The following is a 25,351-nucleotide window of genomic DNA, read 5'->3' on the forward strand; positions in this document are numbered from 1 at the left end:
CTACGTTACACATTAGGGCATATATATATGTTGAAACTTTTTTTTTTTTTTAAACAAAAAATATCTATGCCAAACTGTGACATAGTCAAAATTCAAGAGTCTAGATGGTGTGGAAACTTTTTTTTTTTTTTCATCTTCGTCCTTTTAATAATTTATAAGTGCCTTATATTTTTTCTTATGGGTCAGTGCTCAACATTAGACAATGTCAGCACAAATGTTTTAACATATTTTAAAGGATCTCAATCTTTTTCTATTATTTCAAACCTGATGGATAGAAAAAATACAACTGTTACAATCACCATTAAAGTTCAGAGTCTAGCTCGTAGGATATCAATTTTTGTATTATTAATTTTCTCTTACAATATAAAAGCTTGCAATAACACTACTTTAACAGTGACTTTAATATATTTCTGCTTACAGAGGTGTCTAGAGTTCAGGCAACTATTGCCACATTTTTGATGTTATGCATTCATAAAGCACCGGCCATATAACTCATAAATAAAAAAAAGGATTCCCAAAAGACTCCCATAGTAAAAGCAAAGCAAAAATCTAATAAAGTAAAAGCACGGTAAAACTGGCAAAATACTGTACCAAAAAATAAAAAACTTTTATAAGAGTAATGTTAGAAAAAAATAAAATGAATGTAAATTTAAAGATATGGGTAAATGACATACTCTGTGAATCTGCAGTACAATGTAGAACTCAGCAGGTTAAAGTTTTTATTTGCTAATTTACAGAAACGTAGCAAATTCGTAGATGAAACAATTTCCAATCCTCCCCCCAGGCACCTGCTGCTGCTGCTCTTGCTGCTATGGTACCCAGAATTCCCCTGTTTACCTGCTCTCTGGGATGCCTCGGCCCTGGTCAGGAAGTGCTGAAGCTGATCCAGCTTATCAGACTGCTTCTCAAGGGGCTCCTCCTGCCATATGGCTGACCCAGGCCCTGCAGCCTCCCTTGAGGTGTTCCACTTCTGGATCAGAGCAAAAAACTCAGAGAAGGACTTATGATAACCCTCGCGCAGCATGTTTACGCAGATGTTGTGTTTGTGTGAATTCTTGTAACTGGGAATAAAGAAAAGAGAAAGTGTGCTAAAAGGTTAATTCCAATGCATCAACCCCTTAATACATTTGTTTTTCCAGTCAATTACATGTGTTAAAATATGCATCAATCTGTCATGCTTTATGTGTGACCATTGAAAAACAGGGGTGGTTAGTGCAATAAGACAGAAAATGATATTCATCTTTAATGAAAATATATAACTATAACTATCCAACACAATTTTTATATTAATACACAGGTATATGTGAGTATATACACTAACAACCCATTTTTCAATGGTTGCATCTCAAGCATGACAGACTAATGAGTCTTGCTGAAATAAAAAATTGTAGACATCTATTGTTTGTAACTCTTTTTTCCTCATCCACAAAAGCAAAAGTTTTCATACAAAAGATTTTCCTTTTCCCTATTTAAATTTAAAGCACATCCATGTATGCATACCTTTCAACATTTCAACTTTGTACCCTGCTACGTCTCACATCCCCATGCATTTGAACTCCTGGAAACATATATGACTTAGGGGCAGTGCTCTAGATAAGGTTTGGGGTTTGGGAGTAACTTACCCTCTAATTTTAACACTGAAAGAGTAAAATATATTTTCAGGGGGCAAAATCGAACATCACCTTAAAGTCATAAGTAATCTCGATAAATACTGTACAATCTTTAATGATAATTGGGGTAGGATTGGACTTGTAGCAGACTGGGGTGTTTACACTTCAACCTGTGTAGCTTCTAATTTTACTTGTTCTTACTGTGATTGGCTGCAAAGTCAACAGGCTAGCCAGACATGGGATAACGGTTGTTTTTTCTTGTGTACAGTTGCCTAGTGACTGAAGACACTGGGCCCTGTTTAGCAGTGTTCGCAAACTTTGAAAGTAATCGTAAAATGCTTTTGCGATCTCGCCAAGTCAGCGTTAGTGCTAGACATGGGCTGAACTTTAGGGGAGTGTCCTCATTTACATAGAAACGTAGTGATTTAGTAAACCATCAACAGCGTTAGCGTTTGCATTTCAGTTGACATGTTGAAACCATGTCTAAACTGTGTGCAAATTACATGGTCGACTATAAATACCGGTAAAACTACCAGGGAAGCAGGCAAACAAAAGAGAGAGAAAAAAGAGAAATAAAATAAATGTGGAGTGCGCACTGGATTAATGTGATACTTTGTACTATGATTTTGTAACAATTGTAAGTTGCTCTGGATAAGGGCGTATGCTAATAAATAAATAAATAAATAAATAATAATTTCTACATGGCCCGACAAAGAGAAGAGGAAGAGGAGACGTCCCCAAATATACAGAAGTCATCTGTCTTTTCTGATCCTGTCTGACACACAATGTATGCAGCAATTTTGCCTCAACAGACAAACAATCACTGACATCTGCCAACTGCTTCAGGCTGACCTGGAAGGAGACATGTGGAGCACACAGTTTGCTTGAAGCACAAAGGTACGTGCACCAACACAGAATAGGCACTTCTACGTAGATCATAACGTGCAAGTAGTGTGTGTTCTGTGATGCCAACAACTACTCACAAATGTGTATGCACACTGTCGTTGCTCCGCTCATGACTTGTTTATCCTCGCTAATTCGCAGGTGGCAGCTGAGTTTCAGTGGGATGACAGTATGAGAGGCTGGTTGATAGGGGACAATGGGTATCCACTGAAGTGGTGGCTATTTTCACTGCTGCTCAACCCCAAGACCCCTGTCGAACAGAGGTATAACCATACCTTTAAATGTGCTCATACTGTAATTGAGCAAACATCTGTAATCCTCAATATGTGATTCCGATGTCTGGATGTCTCTGGGTGAACACTACCGTACACTGCTCAGAAGGTTAGCAATATCATCCTAGCTTGTTGTGTTTTATATAACATAGCTTTCCGTAATGGATGTTGAACTTACAGAGGAAAGATTACAGGGCTTGAGGCTAGATGCTGAACTTGAAGCCCCTAGTGTTGTAGGTTCCAGTGCCAGGCAGGTCAGACAAAGCCTTATAGACAGGGGTTCACATAACAGAAAGTAAGTCTGCATAAAAATGCAGACTTAGTTATTGTTGTTTAAGATGCAAATGCATACCGTCAGTATATTTTTTTAACAGAAAAACATATATAATTAAGGCAGCGACGGTGCTTGAAGTTTGAAGGTGAGCTATACATGCCTAAAAGAAATGTGCCCCTTCCTCCCCCTGTCTGTCGCTTGCTCAGCAAGTGAAACAAACAAAAAAATAATTATATAACTTTATTTTTTACTTGGGCTGCTGGACATTTATAAAAATGTTGTGCTTTTGTCTTACTTCTTTTTTCTGGTTTCGAAATACCCTCCATTCGTTAATCGCAGACACACAGGTGCTCTTGAAGGGAATGTTGAATCCTTATTGGTTGCAACCTTACTCCCCCAGTGTGCTTTGATTGGCTGGGCGCATGATTCGCTATTTCATGTGCGTTAGCCCATGCATGAGACCCGACTTCTAAATCACATTTTCGTGGGCTATCGCAGTGCTTTGCTGACGCTGTCATTCTTGCTCTAGCGATAGAGGCTGCGCACATATTTGCTAAATAGCGCCCACTTTATTCTAGGATATGTAGTTGTTAGTGGAGGTTTTAGGGGAGGAAAGCTGTGCAGCAAAACTGATACGCATATTTTTACTCATTACATTTAAATTTAGTGTGTATTTCAAATTTTTTTTATTCGGAAAAACGGCAGGTACATAGCTTATCTGGACTGCTGGGTGTTCATTTGTCTTTTGTCCTGGAAATAATGGTCTACCTTTCTCTGACAGAGTCTGAACACTGAACCAAAAACAAAACTTAGAAAGTAGACATTAAATGAACGCATACAAAACTTACACAGAGCTCAGAGCATAGAAAAAAAAAAAGTGGGCCAGATGGCATTCACAAAACATGTAAGACAAACAACCTCATTTAGGTCTCTCTCTGAAAATAAAAGTATTATAATCAAAGTTCTGATATGGCTTGCTTTAACACATTGTTTAAGAGATACAACACATTCTAAAAAGTATAATAATACTTTTGATGTACATAAGTCTTAGTCACAGATTATAGAATCCTTATAAATCGCTTGGGCACTAGCACAATTTTTTATAACTTTATTAGTTTAATTAGAATAGTATATTCAATAACTTGTATACCATATTACTGAATCAACTGAATTTTAAGAAATATTCTGGTTTTAAAACCAATATCAAAACATACAAACATGTCACTAAATTAACAAAAATATATATATATATATATATATATATATATATATATATATATATATATATATATATATATATATATATATATATTTTTAACAAAGTCAAAAATTCATATACTTTAAGTATATGATAAGTGATGATAAGATTATTGTATAACCTTAATTTGTAGTGTATTATATTGTTAACATGGCTGTACTGAATAGTAACTGTTGCAATGCTTAAGATCAGCATTTAACATTCAGTCAAAGCTTGATTCTCTAAAATAAAATTTGTTGTCAAGGATAAAAAATAAAATTTTGCTTTTGAATCTATACAAATTCAGAAGAAAAATCTACAAAAATAAAATAAGTATACCTATGACTAGAAGATTCTCAGACCATATATGCTCCTGTAATGCATCTACCTTTTAGAAAGTTCACTGTTAACATAAAAAGTGAACTGACAATGCACAGTCAATGGCATCAATATCACAGTACAAACTAAACATAAGGATGCCACAATAACCAAATTATAGTCGTTGTTTTTAGTATCACTTCAATACAAAAATCTCAACAACCCACAGAGCTAATTTTATCAGGTGCATTCAAACACAAAAGAAGAGTTGATACAACAAATATGCTTATTTTATTATGTACCAGTTAATGTACTGTATTGTTCATAAACGTTTTCAGTAGTTTACAGTACTGTACTGCACATCACATTGAATATACACTGTGTATACACACAGACGTATATTTCAATACTGTACAAACACTTAAATGTAAATCTTAAATGTCTATTTTGAAGAGGAGGTGAAATCAGTTGACTAACTGATAATTGTCATTAATATTAAACAGAGTCTTATATTATATTAGATGTATTATATTCAGGCATGAAAATTCAATGTGGTAATAACACGTGGAAGGTGACATTAAGTGATGCCTTATTAAACAGGTTTGCCTGTAATCAAATTGATGAGATACAGGAACACAGAAATGGTGTTTAGATATATTTACATATAAATATTTTTTTCATATATTATTTATCTTAAACAGTAAATAAATGTAAGTGGTTAAAGTCATGGTCATAAATACAGATCCACTGTCTTTTGGCTTTATTTCTGCATTAGTGTCTGACTCGTGGTAGTAGACTAAAAAGTAGTCGTAGACTAAACAGTTTATTTGTGTAATGATTTAGCTGAAAGTTTTTTTTTTTTTTTTTTTTTTTTGTCAAAATGTGTTCGTTTAAAACAGATAATCCAAAAAACTACAAATAAATTACTTTTAAAATGCATTGCAGGAAATTATTATAACAATGTGTAACAATTGTTGTGTGGTTTCTGGGGACACCTGCTGGTTTAATTGTGCAGCTGCATTATTGGAACAGAGAAAATTCAATTTCTAACTGAATAGAAAAAGGTATTATATGTAACATAAAATGTGCTTACGAACTTGTTTTGGTGTAATATTAAACAGCAGGTGATCCATACAGATAGATAAGCCCTGTAAAACAATTAAATCCAAACCCATAATAATAATAATAATAATAATTTACTAGCTATTAGTCATGAAGTCACTTCACGTTGAGTAATTTCCCAAAGCTTATTTTTAGACATTTTGTACATCTTATAAACAGTGGGCTACAGCCTGTTTTGAAATTCCAACAGTAAAGACAAACAAGTATTCATATGCAAACAAGAAAACACAAACACAACAAAGAACACTACCATTGATATAAAGCTTTTGAAGGCATACCGGTACCTAAAATAGGTTTCAGGCTAAACACTGATTATTTATTGTTATTGTTAGATTAGACCATAATTACACTTGAGTGCACAAAAATGTAACACTTCAATCTGAGTTTTAATTTAAAAAAAAAAAAAAATTTTAATTCAGGACTCTGCCAGATTAACACAGGATAACAGGATTTGGAATCCCAGAAAGTTTATGGCAGACAGATCCTACTAGTCATATTAAAAAAAAACAAAAAAACAAAACAATTTTTTTTTTTAGCAAAGCTCATTCTGTATTTTAAACTATTCACTGCAGTATATCTCTTATCCTATATATTTTATACATGCAGGGATTTTCCCTATATGTTACAAGTAGTTTGATTTAATAAGCGATTCCTAAACAAATGATACTGTAATATTCTTAAAACTGAACATCGTCAAGTGCAGGTTATACATCAAGTATTAAAGTATGTCTGTATAATAACAAAAAGAAAAATGTGTTTTTAATGCTAAAATGTTCCAGATAATAAAAGATACCAGCAATAACTAATAACTTGTGTTGCGAATTCATCACATATTTTGGATTTTAATTTAAAATCCATTATTAGATCCATGCAAGTAGTTTAAAAATATCTAAAATTCAATCTCTCACAAAATCAATGTTAAGAACCCATAATGTAAATAACTCTTTGCCCACCATTTATTTATTTATTTATTTTAAATTGCAGAAATCTTAAAAGTGGTTTAAATAAAACATTTAAAATATTTATTGATTTAAATCCGAGATCTCTCTAAATTAAAATTCTGCTTACCAAATGTAGAATAAAAAAAAAAAAAAGTGCAAGTACAACCTGGGGAAATATCAATTAATGATGTAAAACTTAATCACTTCTTAGTTTACAAGCTATAAATTCGAAATACTACTGTACTCCCTGCATGTAGCTCAACCTCAGGGACATGTAAAATACTTAATAATAATTAAAACCCTCAGTGGGTTTAAAAGAACACCCTGCCATATACACAGGCATTGCATTATATGCTAGGTTATTATAGGTTTGTATATGAAGGATTATAGGATTTTGTTTATGAAGATAATTGATTTGAAGATGTGATACTGTTGGTTACAGCAGATGAATTGTTATTTACCAATGCTATCTTAAAAAAACAGCACATTACATGGGGTTTGCCAAACTAAAGATTCTATCAATTCAACACAGAATTCTGTCTTACTTGCAGAGTTCATATTATATAGTAAATGCACTGTACAATGTACAATAACGCACAATGGAAAATGTGGGAAACTAAAAAATGGCCATGCTACCCGTTTAAAAGTAAACAACATCTCTTGTGTGAATGTGGGCACACCAATCAGGAAACCATGCTTAATCAAAGCAACACATATTGGCTACAGTATTAAACATTTATATTTTGTCCAGAGACACCCCCTTGAACTTTTTTCACATTTTGTTGTGTCAGTGCCTCAGAGTTTCATGCATTTAAATAAGGATTTTTTTCCACTTATCTACACACCAAACTCCACACTGTTAAGGGGAAACATTTTTATTGAGAAAAAAATTATATATTAAAAATACAAAACTGAAAGCTCATAATTGGATAAGTCTCCATCCCCGAGTTAATACTTGGTAGAAGCACCTTTGGCAGCAATTACAGCTGTGAGTCTGTTGGGATAGGTCTCTACCAACTTTGCACACCTAGATTTGGCAATATTTGACAATTCCTCTTTACAAAACTGTTCAATCTCTGTCAAGTTCCTTGGGAAGCGTTGATGGACAGCAATCTTCAAGTCATGCCACAAATTTTTGATTGGATTTAGGTCGGGACTCTGACTGGGCCACTCAAGGACATTTACCTTTTTGTTCCTTAGCCACTCCAGTGTAGCTTTGGCTGTGTGCTTTTGGTCGTTGTCATGCTGAAAGGTGAACTTCAAACCCAGTTTCAGCATTCTTGCAGAGGGCAGCAGGTTTCCCTCAAGACTTTTCTGTACTTTTGCTCCACTCATTTTCCCTTCTATCCTGACAAGTGCCCCAGTCCCTGCTGATGAGAAACATCCCCATAACATGATGCTGCCACCACCATGCGTCACAGTAGGGATGGTGTTCTTTGGTTGATGCGCTGTGTTGGGTTTGTGCCAAACATAACGCTTTGCATTTAGCCAAAAAGTTCCATTTTAGTTTCGTCAGACCACAAAACTTTCTGCCACATGGCTACAGAATCTCCTGTATGTTTTTTTGCATACTTCAAACGTGATTCAAGGAGGGCTTTCTTGAGTAATGGCTTCCTTCTTGCCACCCTACCATACAGGCCAGATTTGTGGAGTGCTTGGTATATTGTTGTCACATGCACACTTTGACCAGTCTTGGCCATAAAAGCCTCTTGGTAGCCTCTTTGATCAGTCTCCTTCTTGCTCGGTCATCCAGTTTGGAGGGACGGCCTGACCTAGGCAGGGTCTTGGTGGTGCCATACACCTTCCACTTCTTAACAGTCGTGTTGACCATGCTCCAAGGGATATTCAAGGCCTTTGATATTTTTTTATACACATCCCCTGATCTGTGACTTTCAACAACTTTGTCCCAGAGTTCTTTTTTACAAGCATCTTGGTGCTCATGGTTGAGCACCAAAGCTTTGAAATGCACTATCCAGCAGAAGGAACCTACAGGAACTGCAGAATTTATGCTGAAATCATGTGAGTCACTACAATTTAACACAGGTGGGGGCAACTTTCTGTGATTTTGAAGGTGACTAGCAATTTAACTATTACAGGTGGGTGGACACTTAACTTTCTGTGTGATTTTGAAGGCTACTGGTTACAAATTTCTGAGCACTAATTGTGGGGTAGGATGTGTAGATTGCTATTACATTTTAATTCCAGGTGGATAAGGCAACAAAATGTGAAAATGTGAAAAGGGGGTGTAGACTTTCTATAGGCACTGTGTGTGTATATATATATATATATATATATATATATATATATATATATATATATATATATATATATATATATATATATATATATATATATATATATATATATATATATATATATATATATATATATATATATATATATAAATACAACATATACACAATCCTAAAAATCAGAATAAAATCAGAATGTATATTTGGCATATATATTTGAACATATCACACAAAAATTTGGTTGAGATACTTATTTACAAACATAATATGTATATTTAGTAGTTCTTGTATATTTCTTTTTGTTTGGTTTGCATACTTTCAAGGCAAATAATTTTCTTAAACAGTTTAGGGTATTATTTTGCTGTCCCTGCAATATTTGTTTTATTTGAGCATCAGAGTATACTGGAGGAAGAAGGTTGAAGAGCTGAAGATTTAGTTAGCATCCCTTTTGTTGTAAATTAGCATTTTTATGTTATGTTTTATTCATCCCTACTTTTCTAGAAGTGTACACGATAAATAGAATCATTCACTATTGTTTTTCTTTTCTTGTAAATCTTACAAAATAATACATAATGGTCAGAAGTTAGTCAGAAGTTTCTTCACACCCTTTAGCTATGTTAAGAGACTTGAATCCCAGTTTTTAGTGCAGAGAAATACTCGTCTTTTAATTACCGTATTTGAGAGGAGCTGCCTGTCATTAACATAAAGCAGTGTTCATTTCATCTGCTAGGTTCCCAGTTTCTGTTTCACAGAGCATAAGGAGTTTTTTTTTCCTTTATCAAATTGCATCACAGATTGACAATACTGGGCACTGGAGATTCGGCTTACATGTATATACAGTATTAATGCAGAATACAAGTTGCATCACTCCAGAAATTGACAAATGGATTAATTCAATTATTATCAAATAAAAATTGTCATATTAGTCATGATAGTAAATAACTCACATGCTATTTATATTATATCATTAGAAAATTACAAGTTTTATCAGCAATACCATTTTCAACATTAGGTACACTGTTACAGAAAATCAGTTCTACAAAACATTAATCAGTGTTACTGTAACAGACCAGTTTTTGCTGTAAATATTTGTATAGAAAATGGACAAACTGGCAAAATTACTCACTATTACTTTAAAACATGTTTTTCTTTTCTTTTCTTTTTTTTTTTTTTTTTAAGTGTAGCCATATTTATATGTGACACGGCATCCAACAAATCTGTCACAATCTGTCAACAAATGAAATATTTATTACTAAAAATCACTCACACTGCGATTTCTAGTTTGGAAAGCTCTGGCTGCTTGGGTTTTTCTCCTAAGCCATGTGATGGTCCAATATCTTTGTCCTTTTTGTGAATCCTGAAAAGAAACACAAAATTGAACAAATGCATTTATGTACTCTTATTTCTGTTTTACATTTACTTTGTTGAAAGATCACATTCCAAATAAACAAATTTGATGTTCATTTTACTTCATCTATATATTTAACATTCTTCCACAGTTTATTATATTTTGTTTGGCCATTCATTATTTTCCTTTACTTTATTATTTTGTTTAATGTGCAGATGACAAAATGTAGGTGTCATGTGAAAATGGTGCTGGGCAATAAAATAGTTAAGATAGCTCCTGTTTGATCAAGGAACCAGGATATATAGATGCAAATATCACAACACTATTCCATATAAAATAAATGTTTATACAATGTTGTGTATGGAAGTATCTTTTAAAAGTGACCAAATAAAACAAAATCACTTTTGACTAGTGACTTTCAAGCACAGTACCCAACTGTTTTAAGTCATCTCAGATAATTGCAAAGTAGCCATGGTTGAAGTGTAGAAAAAAAAAAGATGCTGTATTCTTTATGTTCTTATTTGAATTTGATCTTATTTTCTACTGATTTTTACTGCTCTTATCTGTAATGTGATATTATAATATGACAGTTTGTACTGTGATACTCTGTAACAATTGTAAGTCACCCTGGATAAGGGTGTCGGCTAAGAAGTAAATAAATAAATAAATAAATAATGAGTAGTGAAAACCTGAATGTTTATTAAAGTGCAACATTAGAGGAACTGAAATATTCTGCACTGACACCTCTCATGCATTCCTCATTACGGGTTATCCATGTTTCACAACTGAATCCTGTCCACGAAGCACTTCTGTCGGAAGCTATTCACAAATCTTTAACCGACATATTACCTGAGTTTTTTGTTTTTCTTTTTTTTTCCATGGATTGACAACAAAATCAATTTTCTTACACTTCACTTTGATTTATTTCTAGTCAAATTGGCCTTGTTTAAAAACCTTTAACTTGTATGTTATTTAAATGTTTTTCAAAGTAAATGGTTGTGATTAAAATCAACTTTGATATTCAATAACCTTTCCTACACTACACAAGAAGCCAACAACAGTCATATACAGGTTTGTGTATATGGCTGTTTATTTCAATGCTTGATTCACAATATTGTCAGCTTGAGTTTAATGAAGACATCATGAAAGACATTTTTTGTTTGGCAGACATCCCACATTCATCTTAAAAGGCCAATTATTCTTTCAATATGCATAGCAGGATTGATAAATACTAAAGCACAGCCCAAACCAACTTACCGGGATCTAGAATTAGGAAGCTGCTGCTGGGCAGGGGACAGGTTGGGCGTTTGTGCAGTTATACTGGGAAGGAACGCCACATGTTGTGGCATGGCAGGCAAAGTACTCATTTTACTGTAAACAAATGAAACAAAAAATAATAACGAAATAATGTACTTCTCTAGAACTTTTTTTTTAATGTAAATTTCTTTAAAAAAATAAATAAAAAATTATAAAAAACAAAATACCTATTTCAGGACCTGGGATAACCTTAAAATACTTCACTTCAAACCATCGTCTACCAATAATAATCTCCCAGTGACCGTCAATGCGTGATACATTTATTCAGTACTTGTACTGTATTATCAGCATTGTTTCAGCACGGTATACTTACTGTATATTCATTCGTAAATATTTATAAATATTTATATTTACAGTGAAAGCATGTGGTTGGTACTGGTGCACATCACCTAATTCTCAATCAAAGCATTCCATTATTTAGTCACACATGCATGTATTAATTTTTGTTCTTTTTTTTACACACGAGATATTTATGAGAAGTGACATGAGTAAAAGTATTATTTTAAACCTACATTATTCTAAATGTGTCTGATAATGTAATCCATTGTTTTGGCTAATCAATATCAGATATATGCTAGAACTGATATTATTATTTAAAACAACTCTTAAATCTGTCTGAAACGTCATTTATTTTCCTAGAGCAATGAGATATTTACAGTCTAGTTAACTAAACCAAAGAAAGCAAAATAATAATACTACGACTAATAATAATAATAATAATAAATAATAATAATGACTATGATTACCAATAATAAAACTAATAAATAAATAAAACGGCATATATTCTATTGCCGTCACAATATGTCATGATTGGTTTTAGTTTACTATTCATATTAATAGGTTAGTTTGTTACATTTTTTATTTTATTTTTTATTTAATTTGGTTTTAATTGCTGGTATCCTCCGCATAAGGTAACTAATGCAATTAACACAGAGACACACAGGCTCTAAATATGCAGTGAAAAAACTTACAGATTTTGTTTTGGTTTCAGCGGAAAAAGTTTCGAGCAGTCAGCACATTACAACCTTTGCGGTTAATATTGTTATAACGTTTACGCCTGGTAAGAGTTTGGTTGCAAATGCATTTATTTAATTCGTTTTCTTTTTCTCTTTCTTTCACCCCGCGTTGTTTTCAAGCAGGTTTGTAGATTAGACGCCGTCTCTATAGCAACATTCCGGAAGAGCCCATTCATTCGTCTGCTTAACCAGGAAATGCCTGTAATTGTCTATCTTACTGAGGTAGGTATTATTAATATGTTCTACTGCATGAACTAATAGTTGTGCGAACACCTATCGTTCGAGTGGTGTATGTTCTACACCTTGTTTTAAATAGTTGTGTTGTTAATATTGCAAATATTAGCCTACATGGTTTTGTTTTATACATGCGTATCACCTTAAACTGAACAAGCTTGGGAAAAGGCCTTATTCTGAGTTACAGGTTCAGTTAAGGGAAATGCAGTGGTAGCTGTACCCGTAGCATTTGCAGAGTTCAAGAATATATTTCTAGCTACAAATTACTGACAGATAAGTCACTGTGATGGCAGGAGCCTGAGGAAAAAAAAAATTATCAGCAATCGGTGTGAAGATTACTGTACTATTAAAAACAACAAGGCGGGCAAACTTAGCCCATTTCGGAGGTAATTTGATGTGAATCACGTGGTGAAAGCTCCACAGAATTAACAAGCGTTTTTATAGTGTACCCTGAGAGAATAATTTAAACACCACAGTTTGACTACATTATGCTGCACGTTTATTGTGGCAACCACTGTAAGTTTTGCCTTCTGTCACAAAATTGCCATTTCCTGCAGCTAGGGTTTGGTCTCTGTGAAGACACGTCTACACTATACATGTTCGATGCTGTTGAGCTCAGCGAGCTGTGGAGGCTCAGACAGTCAGTGTATAGAGACTGGGCTTGCTGCCTTTGTTCTACCAGTGACCATTCATGTTTAACCTCTTGCAATAGGAAACTGGACAGGGGAAACAAAACAAAACAAAAAAAATCTCATCACCAGTTACCAATTTGATTAACGTTTTTATTGTATTAATTTTTTTCTTTTACAAGGAATACAATATTTAAAGTGAAATTCAATAATGCAGTGTAACTTTAAAAAAAATGTAATTTTTTTTAATGTTTTTATTTTAAGGAAGACTGTTCTTCTTATCACAAATCCTTTACAAACCCCAATAGGTTCCCATTACAGTAGGTTCAGAACAGTTACGACCCCCTTGCTGCTCATGTGTAGTTTACTTTTAGTTGTTGTAATCACAAGTTTTTTTGAGGATAATGATCGATGTGAATCAAAGATTGCTAAATGACAAGCTTGCTTTCTTCTCACCCAAACTAAGCTGTATTAATAACAGACAAAGTTGTTATAATGGTGGAAACCACTTGTGGAGTAAATTACTGATGCTCATAACATCAATATATATTGTAACGCCTGAATGTGTCTAAGATTTTTGCCCAGCAGTGTATAAAAGATTATTTATATGGTTAATATGAGAGAGCACATTTATTTGTATTACAACAATATTAACCAATATATGTGTAATCTTTTAAACTAAGATTTGTTTTTGTTATTATGATTTTTTTAAATCACATCAAGAATAACCCTTCAGGATTCTATGGTCTTAATTGCCCTTTCTATCAAGCTCTATTTTCAGAAGAGTGAGATCATTTGGAAACAGTGCTGAGATTTCTCTGTTAGCATGCGTTGAATTCTGGTCTTTTAAGAAGCAGATCATTTAAATAATGTCACATTTCCAGGTATCAAAGTGAAATCGGCTCATTGGAAACCCAAGCCTTGGGATGAAAACAGAGAAAAAACAAAACAAAAACTTGTAAAAAAAAAAAAAAAAATATAAAATAAAAATATATATATATATATATATATATATATATATATATATATATATATATATATATATATATATGTGTGTGGGTCGCAGATGGGCACAGATAGATCTGTCAAAATGTACATTTCAGCTTTTTCTGTATTTTATCGAGCAAAATCATTAGGGCTTTATTGTCAGTTTTTAAATTCATTTGTAAATGCAAGCATGCAGTTTTACTGTATACTAAAACTTGAACCCTTGATGATGGCTTTCTCCCACTCATTGGTGTACACAAGGGCTGGAAAGTCAGGGGATCAGTGGTTGCACAAACACTAAGAGCTAAAATTGTAAAGCAGCTTTGAAATTGGTAAAATAATATAATACAATGTTTTAACTTATTTTTCAAGTTTGTGTATTTGAGCTATGACTATCCCCTTCAGCCTCCTTATCTAAACCCTGTTTATGTCTGCCTTGTTTTGCTCCCTCACCTCTTCAGTTGCTAATACTGTATAGCGATTAGAATTCTGTGGCTCCATATTTACAGAGAGAGTGGTTATAGCTAATTAAATAATTCAATTAATCATCACTTCTACAATATTACAGAAAGGAAAGGCTATTGGTGAGATATATGCATGAATAGCATACAGTTCACTGATTGCAGTCAAACGATTACAACGACCATAACATCATTAGCATACATGGTTAATATACACCGTGTAACAAATTATTATTTTTTTTTGGTTCCTGGGTAGTAAATGGTATTTCCTAATTGCTTATGCTTCAAAAGTATAAAAAATGGCTATTATTCTCCACAAACTTTGCTTTTGTGACCAGGACAGTGATATTTTGAAATGTACCTATTTTCCAGAACATTCCAGATAGATTCAGTGCGGAGTAAACTTGGAGTAACTTCTAGAACTTTCCAGTAATATAAATAGTAGTATAAATACAGGGGCCTTAAGCCCACCAGTTCAGTTTAGTTCCAGCTGCCTAAGTGGATACATATCTGCATTTTTCTGAGATGGCATCAGGAGGCTGCAAGCATCCGGCAGATGCATTTTGCTATGTCTGCAGCCAATTTATCAAGACAAGAGCGAAAAAGTACTCTGTGGAAGCATCTGCTAAGATGTGTGAGGCCTACAAGGCATATTTCGGCATGCCTGTCGGGGATCAAGACAAACCCTGGGCACCTCATTTCACCTGCGAGCTCTGCAAAACAACTCTGGAAAGTAAGATGGACAATTGTTGCTCGGAATTTTATGTTATAAAATGTGTTAAAATTTTTAAAATTGTAAAAGTTTTTAATTTTAAAATGTTTTACAATTTTCAGTGTTATTGAAAAAATATATATGAAAAATGTTGCAAGAATCTCTTACACATTAGTCATGGGTGAAATAAATGTATTTTTGTAGGATGGTACAGAGGGGAAAAGAGAGCCATGAAGTTCGCTATCCCAAGAATTTGGTGGGAACCCACTGACCACTCAAGCAACTGCTACTTCTGCATGGTGGACCCTTCCAAAGGTCGGACTGGCAAGAATGCACCTGCTATCACTTATCCGGACCTTCCTTCATCCATCGCCCCGGTGCCACACTGCCATGAGCTCCCCGTACCCACTCCTCCGGAGAGAGAGCAGCCGTCTTTAGAAGAGAGCAGCAAGTCAGAGAGCGAGGAAGACGTTGTAGATCCAGATGACAATTTCAGAGGTGGAGCTGAGGAGAGAAACCCATACTACCCCAACCAAAAAGACCTCAACGACTTGATTAGAGATCTTGGTCTCACCAAGTCCAATGCCGAGCTTTTGATGTCTAGGCTCAAGCAGTGGAACTTATTGGATGAAAGTGTGCAAGTTGCAGATCAGAGGAAGCGTCACCAACCTTTTTCCAGCTTCTTCACCCGTCAAGATGGGCTCTGCTTCTGCCACCGTGTGACCAGTCTGTTCGAGACAATCGGAATCGCCTGTAACCAGAATGAGTGGCGCCTCTTCATTGACAGCTCATCCAGGAGCCTCAAAGCCGTGCTGCTCCATAATGGTAACAAGTACCCGTCTCTTCCCCTGGCTCACTCGGTGCACCTCAAAGAGGATTACAACAGCATCAAGACCTTGCTGGACGCCTTGAAGTATGATGAGTACGGCTGGGAGGTCATAGGAGACTTCAAAATGGTGGCATTCCTGATGGGTCTCCAAGGCGGTTTTACCAAGTTTCCCTGCTATCTTTGCCTTTGGGACAGCAGGGACACCAAGGCGCACTACCACAAGCGGGACTAGCCACAGCGGACCGAGTTCTGTGTGGGGAGGAACAACGTCAAGTGGGAGCCACTGGTGGACCCCCGGAAGGTGTTGATGCCACCACTGCACATCAAATTGGGTCTTATGAAACAATTTGTCAGAGCTATAGATAAGGAGTCGGCAGCCTTCAAGTACCTTCAAGACTTCTTCCCTAAGCTGTCTGAGGCAAAGGTCAAAGCCGGTGTCTTCGTCAGACCACAGATAAAGAAGATCCTGGAGTGCAATGAATTCCCCAAGAAGCTCACTAGTAAGGAGAAAGTGGCTTGGAACAGCTTTGTCACAGTGGTTCGGGGCTTTCTGGGCAATCACAAGGCCGAAAACTATGTGGAGCTGGTTGAGACTCTGGTGAAGAACTACGGCACAATGGGTTGTAGGATGTCCCTCAAAGTCCATATCCTTGATGCTCATCTTGATAAATTCAAGGAGAACATGGGAGCGTACTCGGAGGAGCAAGGCGAGCGCTTCCACCAGGATATACTGGACTTTGAACCCGCTACCAAGGACAATATAACGAGAACATGATGGGAGACTACATTTGGGGACTGATTCATGAAAGTGATTTACAGTATAATCGTAAATGTTGAAAAACTACTCACTTCTAAATCTTTTGTAGTCATTTTTGTATTACTTTAGTATAAATACATGTTAATTTGGATTCATATGTTGTTTTTTTCTGACTTTATGTGAATGAAAAGACACAAATTTGGAAATAGGTAAATTTCAAAATATCACTGTCCTGGTCACAAAAGCAAAGTTTGTGGGGAATAACAGTCATTTTCTATACTTTTGAGGCATAAGCAAGTTTCTCATTGGTTGTTCTCGGAGTTTGTGAGCAGAAACCAAGTAGACAAAGAGAATGGCTTAGGACCCCCCTATATATATATATATATATATATATATATATATATATATATATATATATTCCATTTCTGTTAATTTCTGTTAATTTCATACACAGAATGATAATATGACCCACTCTGATGCTACACAAGTACACAAGAGTTACATTTTTACGATTAACGGAAGAATATTAAAAGAACTTGTTTAATAATTAGTTCTTCAATTAATTAATTTAAGGCTCATTGCTAATGAATCACAATTCATATGAAATAAACAAAAGCTAGATAGGTAGATAATGCAATGGTCTAAGCGCAAGGTACTGTGCACCAGTTTTCCCAGGACACTAAAAAACTATTATTATTATTATTATTATTATTATTATTATTATTATTAATTGGTCATTTAGCAGATGTTTTTATCCAAACTGACTTTCAGAGACTAGGGGGTGAACTATGCATCAACAACTATGCATCAGCAAGTCACTTACAATAGGACCTTGGTTTTACACCTCGTCCGAAAGTTTAACCCAAGCTATTACATTTTGTTTTTAGAAACTTTCATCAAGTCCTCTTTCTTGTTGCCTTTAAAGTACACGGAAAGCCACAATGTTTAGAAAAAGTTCCCCTTTGAACTTTTTGAACAGTGCTCTTTTATGATTTCTTATAGTTAAGCAAGATAACAACAGACAAGTTTCCAACGTCGTTATTGTGACCAAAACTAGCCAAAATATCGGTTTGTTTCTTTGGCTTCAACAGTATTGTTTTTTTTTATCATAATTCCAGGATTCTCCTCAGATTACTTACCTCTGCATACATTTATATTCTTTTTTTAAATCTCAGTCTGGGTGTCCCATTGTTCCTAATATCTGCTATCTTGTTTCATATACACTGCTGGGAAATGATGTAGCAATGACTCAAAAATGTGACAGTGGCAAAAAGTAACTGCCCAGGGTTGTAAATAATGTTGCCCTGTGATGTTACTTCTGTCTGTGCATGGCTGACATAGCTTAATAATACTAATCTATTTGCATCTTTGCAAACACATTTTGTGGTCTGCCTTATACAATTTGTTGTTTGATTTGATCAACTTGACTATAATAAAAAGCCATTTTCAGTGCCCTGGAAAAAAAATGGTACCTTGAGGGCCATATGAAGGATGAGGGCCACATTAAATGTTAGAAATAAAATAGTGAAATACAATAAAAAAAACCAACACATTTATTATCAGGGTTTTACCAGACATTGCATTATTACGGTTTTACCAGGCATTGCAACTTACAATATTGGTTTGAAAAACTACATTTAAAATGATATGGGGGCAGCAACAGTAGTACAGATCTGAGGGAAAAACATGGACTTCAAAAGGCTACCAATTATTCCTTTGTGCGTTCAACATTATTACAATTTGATCTAATTTTACCTTCAGTTCATTTTTCATACACAAGCTGAACAGCACTTGAAGTGAGCAAGTAAAACAGCATAGATTTGTGGAAGCAAAAAGAAAGCCAACTTCAGCCCCATAGAAAACAATGTTCATGCATTTGAATGCTTTTGGCCTTTTTAACTGATGCATTTTCAGAAACTAAATTATTGTAGATAGATGTTAATTAAATTACTCATGATGTTTCTCTGTTCTGGTAGACAAATTAAAGCCTACCTGAAAGGCACATAAGCTGTTGACCCTAATGATTATGTTGGCTTGTTTTTATGCTTACTCAGTTGTCATCTTCATAAAACCAGGATCTTAGTATCCTCACAAAACCAGGAACATGCCGTTTACACATGATCAGGCCATCATAAATAGATGTACTGCAGTATGCTGTAATTTAGGACATTTGTAATAATTTGCAAGTTTTGCAGTTTATTCTCCCTTAGGCTTGGGTTTTTAATTATGATAGAAACTTAGAGCACAGCTTTAGAATTGTACAATCTTTCAGGCCTGTAGGAACTTCACTTTTCCATCATTTGCTGTTCAGTTTTTAGAGATTGATTTATTTGTCGGGACAGGTCATCCAGGTGTAACTTTCAGGGCCACGAAACATGAATCAACATGTATTATGTGTTACCGCTTCATGCTTGCTGCAGTATAATATATTTTTTATTGACCATTACGTAACACACCCCTGAAACATGCCTTATAAATAGCTGTATAGATTATTCAATTGACCATTTTTTAGCAGAGTTGGAGTCTATTCAATTGATCTAAATGTTGCCGGATCTTAATTTCAATCAATCAATATTTATTTTATATAGCGCCTTTCATAGTGGACCACCATCGCAAAGCACTTTGCAAGATAGTGAGGAACAATACATTAAATACAATGAAATCCAGGGAATAGTTCATTAAATAAAAACAGTAAAAACAATGCAAATATATTAAATGCAGGCATAATACATAAAATGTCAGACGTGAAAGAAATGGAAGAAAAAAGATTTAAATACACTGTTAGATCACATGTACCAAATTAAAGTTAGGTTTGTTTGGCATGCCACACATCCAACATAGACTGATATGACATTTTACTTAAAGAAAATGTAGTTTAGGATGATTTATTAACTCTAAACAGAAATGTATTTTTTATTTTAGCCGGTTTTCTTTTTTTGTGTATATTAATTTATTTTTGAAGGTATAGAAATGTCTTTGCAAAGGGGTGAAATAGAGTGTTAACATTCTAGAAAGCCAGTTTGTCTGCAAGAAACTTGCTGAAAAGATCGAGCCTTTCATTCCCCAAATTGCAGTATTATTTTACCATTCTTATGAGATACAGTATGTTTAAGTGAGGGGACCATTAAACTAAATTATTCCAAATTATATAAGAGTTCATCTGTTGTTTGTCACTTACAAAATCACCCCAAAAAAATCTACATTATTATGTAGTTTTTTTTTATAATTTCTGTTCAAAATGATTTACATTACAGGATGAAAATGTAAAAATAAAGTTTAGCAATTCTATATACTGTAGGGTCATTTTTATTTTTGTTTGTAGTAAGTGTTAAGGGAGTATCCCTTTGGTCTCTGCAGTTTCTGTTTGATTTCAAGGTTCAGTGTACTGTATACTCGGATGAAGCATTGTACTGACAGTAGTGCTTAAAGCTGAACAACAGAAGGCAGGAGATTTCTGTGCTGTTGTTCCATTGGAAAGTAGTATTTTAGTTTTGTTTCCTATGTAAATTAACCCAATGCTAAGTGAGGGACTTCCCCAAGGTTTCCTACACCTGTAGCTTACTTGGCATCTTATGCCTCTTAAATGACATTTCCATCTGCCAATGCTGTGACTATAATACTGACAATAAAACATGTTACACAGTTTACAGGTAAAAGTTTTGTGTAATGTCCATCTGCAGATTGGATTTTACACTGCAGGTAAAACTGTTTGCAGGCCTCGTTTGATATTGGAATAAGGTGACATTAAGTTTAACAGGTTTAATGGAATGCAGTACAAATTCATTCTGAACTATGAACCACAGCAAACCTCTCAATATAATTTTGGAAGACTAACATTTAAAAAAATATATAATAATGATGGTATTTTGTATTCTGAATTACATTACCATCTATAGAGAAAGTAAAGAAAGAGTTATGAAATTAGAAGAACTAAAGTAGATAAAACACAGATGAAAGGCTGCAAACTGGTATTTCAATATATTTAGGAAAATACCCAGGGGCCTCTGCAGTTGGCAACCAGTGTCCTACCTGTCAATCATTTATTTTTCATCTTTGAGGCTTCCATCCCTTGTTAGTTTGGATGTTATGTATTTTTTTTTTAACGTATTATGAATTTCATGACATTATACCCGTTGGTGCCTTTGTAGGGAGCTCTCAATGGAAAGCACTGTTTCTGGACACTTCCTGCAGTTCCACACACATAATTTAATTTGAGATTCAAAAAGGCCAATCATGTTGATAGACACACACGTAAAAAAACAACAAACAAAACTGGGGTTAAACTTGGGTGAAAGTGCAGAAAGCTGGTACAGAAGATTTGTGGCGTATAAATTGAATCACTTTGTGCCAATCTCTGAATTCATAAAGATAAAAAGCATGGCATACCAAATCATGTTTATGAAATTTAAACTTAAAATTAAAAAGTAGATGCCTAAAACACTGCTAGACACACATGGATTGTATGTGCCGTAAACAGAGTATTTAGGACCGAATAGACCATAGTACACCCTGCATGAATTCATGCAGCTTATAATGACACAAACAAGCACTGTTCTGTGTTATATTAATAGTTGTGCTATTGCTAACGGTAATGGTTTCAGCACTGTGCACGGTTTTGAACAGGGTGAATCAAGAGCCAACAAGCATCATTATTATAGTCAATTACTGCAGCTGACTTGTTTTTTTTTAACATATCAGCTATTTAAATTACTGAAGCTGCTGCAGGCTACCTATAATTCATGGGATAGAAATACAAAAATGAGCAGGAAAAAGGTAGTGATACAACAAAAAAATGTTCTAACATTACGCATTACACAATTTGAACAGGAAAAACAAGGCAAAATATGTATTGTTATTATAAGAGCTTTATAAGGCCTGTCAAATGAACAAAAAATTAGCAAATATCCACTGGAGCTAATTTGGACCCGGATGTTTGAAATGTGTACTAAAAAAATGTGTAATAAAAATATTGAGGATAATTGTTTTGAAAAGGATACATGATAAAAGGTCAACCAATATTCTTGCTGCCCTGGTTAGACATCATTGTAACTATTGTTATACAGTGGGATGAAAAGCTGTAACCAGATCCGCTTATCTGTGATTAAGTTTCCATTAAAAATTAACCTAATTGTCATTTAATTACACCAGCTTGCTCAAATTAATTTAGTAAATTCCGGTTAGATATGGATCACCCTTCTTTTTCAATTAGGGAATAAAAGTATGTATTTACATAAGTATAACAAGCATGCATTATTAATCTTAATTAAACCGCAGACTCATGTAGCACTCTTGACCACCTGTTGGGTCTGCTCTAAATATTTTACGGCTTTTTTCTTTTTTGTTTTTTTTCATAGCTTCTTTGATGTTTTGTTCCATATCCTTCCTCTTTGTCCTCTGTGGAATATCCTTAGAATAATCCTACGGTTCACTTTCATGATAGAAACTTTGCATTTCAACAGTTGTCTACAGATATTTTTTTCCTTCCTTGTGAAATATCATCTTTAATAAAAGTATAAGAAAAAATGCCATAAATCTGTACTAATCCCATAAAGCTGAAGTCTCTGAGAGACTGATTAACATCCACTCTGTTCAGGTTTTTCAATAATTAGAGGATGTGCTGGTTTGGAGCCATGACTGGTCTGGCCTTCATACCATTTCCCAGACAGGCAGCAATTATTATAGCCTACATTTCCTACATTCGCTGCCTGCAGCCACTGAAGATCTTTTCAGATGAAAGGTCCATTAATTTCCTACAATCTTGTCACAAGGTTGGAATTGCAAATATTCTATAAGCATACCCAGCAGTTGAATGGGCTTCTACAAGTAAAAGCTGTACAATGCTTATTATTAGTTTCATATTTTTAGGGAGTGAAAGACAATTTTTTTGTTATTATTATTAAATAAAATACTTTTTAAAGAGTAAGTAGCGGGGCCCTGAAAAATATAACGTTAAATGTCCCCACGTGTTTCTATAACTATTTAAATAATGTACCTGTAATTTTAGTTTTCATTGTAACATCCTGACAAGTTTTTACACTTCTGCATTTAAAGTCTCTCTCAAAGGTTTTTTCAAGATGGTTGTTTAGTAAAGAGGTGAGGCCTCTGTCTTTAATCAGAGAAGAGACATTGGTCAAAACAGATCACATGGGGGTGTTGATACTACAGCATATCACCCTGGGTCGGAACTTTTTTCAAAAACGGGCAAGTCACTGGCAGATATCCATACACTAGAATTTAAAAACAAAAACAGCAGACATATTGGAATTTATCGCAATAAACATGACCGACGAGATTTATGTAAATGTTTAACTTTTCGGAAACCGAAGTGTACATGAGATATTGAATGAATCTGAACCTTACACCAATGATTAATTAAAGTAGTGAAAAAAAAGAAAGCAAAAGTATTCAAATAAATTCAAAACTCGCCATTCTGATCGCTCTGTTCCTTCTCCCTGAACTACAGCGTTTCCCTATCCCATTTTGAAAATAGTTTAAAAAATATCTCTTAAACTTTCAGCTTTTCACAAAATATTTGGGTTTAAGATGTTTTGTTGCCGTTGCTCCCGCTGTCCGTTCTTTGGCCTGCCTGTGCTGCCACTGGACCCACCCCCTTCGCAGCTGTGTGATCTGATGCTGAACATTTATAAATTCATCTCGACAGTTCCTGCCATACCTTTTAACTGTGTCCAGGTACGATGGTATCATGTCTTCTGCTGTGCCCTGCATTATTTAAAATAGTTTCTTAACACTGGTCCAGTAGTTCTCCACGCTACCAAGCTGTAAATTGCAGTCAGTTTGATAAGTAACCGGGTATTCCATTTAAATTTCTCGCCACTGTGAAGCTGTAGCACAAATCTGTTATGGATAACTCCTGTTACTACCCCGGATAACAAATGATTATTTTAAATTTTTTTAAAAAAAGCACTCGACCTGATACTATTGCAGGTCTTGTGAGAAAGGGTCTGCGCCTCGTGACTTATAATGCACCCGGGGAGTATGGATATTAGAGTATATCCCACACCCTGTCGTGCCTTATTGCTTGCATATAAGGGCCCCAAGGCGAAATACGACCCCATCAGGATGCAGAATATTAACTTTACCAGACTCCGATCTCAAGAAGATCCACTTTTGTACTTTTGAAATGTAAATAAATAAATAAATATAGATGATGGTTATAAGATATATATATATATATATATCTATATATATATATAATATATATATATATATATATTATATAGTATATATATATTTATATAACTTATTGTTGACATGTGGGTTTCCCTGGAGATTAATTCCAGCTAGCCTTGTTTTTACATGAAGGATGAAAATTAAATAAACATGGTCTATGGATAGAATTGTACACAGTTGTTTTTTTTTTTTTATTATTATTTTTGCATTTGTATACTTTAATGTGGTAATAAATGGGTATATTGCATGCCTATGCTTTTAAATATAATTATCAAACCATGTGATTATTTATGTATTAATATTGTATGAAACTAAAGACAATCCAGTATGAATCGAAGCTATCTTACTTTAAAGGGACGTATTGTAATGTATTTCATATGTTCATCCACAACTTAAAACAATGAATTATAAATCTTACATTTAACTATAAAACCCATAGTGACCATGTTTGTTTATTTTTCTTTCAGCGAGAGAGAGAGAGAGAAACAAAAAACACACCTTTGTCACTGCTCCAGCTTCATTTGGGAAAAAAACGCCTCTCGACTGATCAGAGACACACACACACCTGATCTCAAACCCAAGTGCACTAAGCAGCAGTGGCGTGCTGTCTGTGTGTGCAACGCATGCATTGTATGCGCTATAGCTCGCACACACACACAAAAAAAAATCTAAACAATAATATTATAAATGATTATTATTATTATAAAACACGGAACAATAAACATATAATAATAATAATAATAATAATAATAATAATAATAATAATAATAATAATAATAAATATGGATAGGTTTGCATGTAAGAAGAATCATGTTGGCTGTGTCCATCATGTCAATGCATGCATTGCCCTGAGTTGCATTTCGTTGCCCGGGCAACGTGACGCTGTGTGGCAGATCTCCACTCTGGCCACCCATTGGAAAACGTAGCTAAGGCATGCAATT

General features: G+C 34.5%; 1 protein-coding gene across 1 annotated transcript in view; it reads right to left on the reverse strand.

Moving 5' to 3' along the window:
• ttc29 (tetratricopeptide repeat domain 29) overlaps positions 1–12,735 on the reverse strand; it is a 56,421-nt gene extending 43,686 nt beyond the window's left edge. The window contains exons 1-4 of the mRNA XM_041263705.1: positions 12,566–12,735; positions 11,535–11,648; positions 10,197–10,286; positions 838–1,061 (exon numbers count right to left, since the gene is read on the reverse strand). Coding sequence (XP_041119639.1) covers positions 838–1,061; positions 10,197–10,286; positions 11,535–11,644 — 424 coding nt within the window. The 5' untranslated portion in view covers positions 11,645–11,648; positions 12,566–12,735. The remainder of the gene's footprint in view (positions 1–837; positions 1,062–10,196; positions 10,287–11,534; positions 11,649–12,565) is intronic.
• Between the last annotated feature and the right edge of the window lie 12,616 nt (positions 12,736–25,351).

This window comes from Polyodon spathula, chromosome 1 (assembly GCF_017654505.1).
Source record: "Polyodon spathula isolate WHYD16114869_AA chromosome 1, ASM1765450v1, whole genome shotgun sequence".
Lineage (NCBI taxonomy): Eukaryota > Metazoa > Chordata > Actinopteri > Acipenseriformes > Polyodontidae > Polyodon > Polyodon spathula.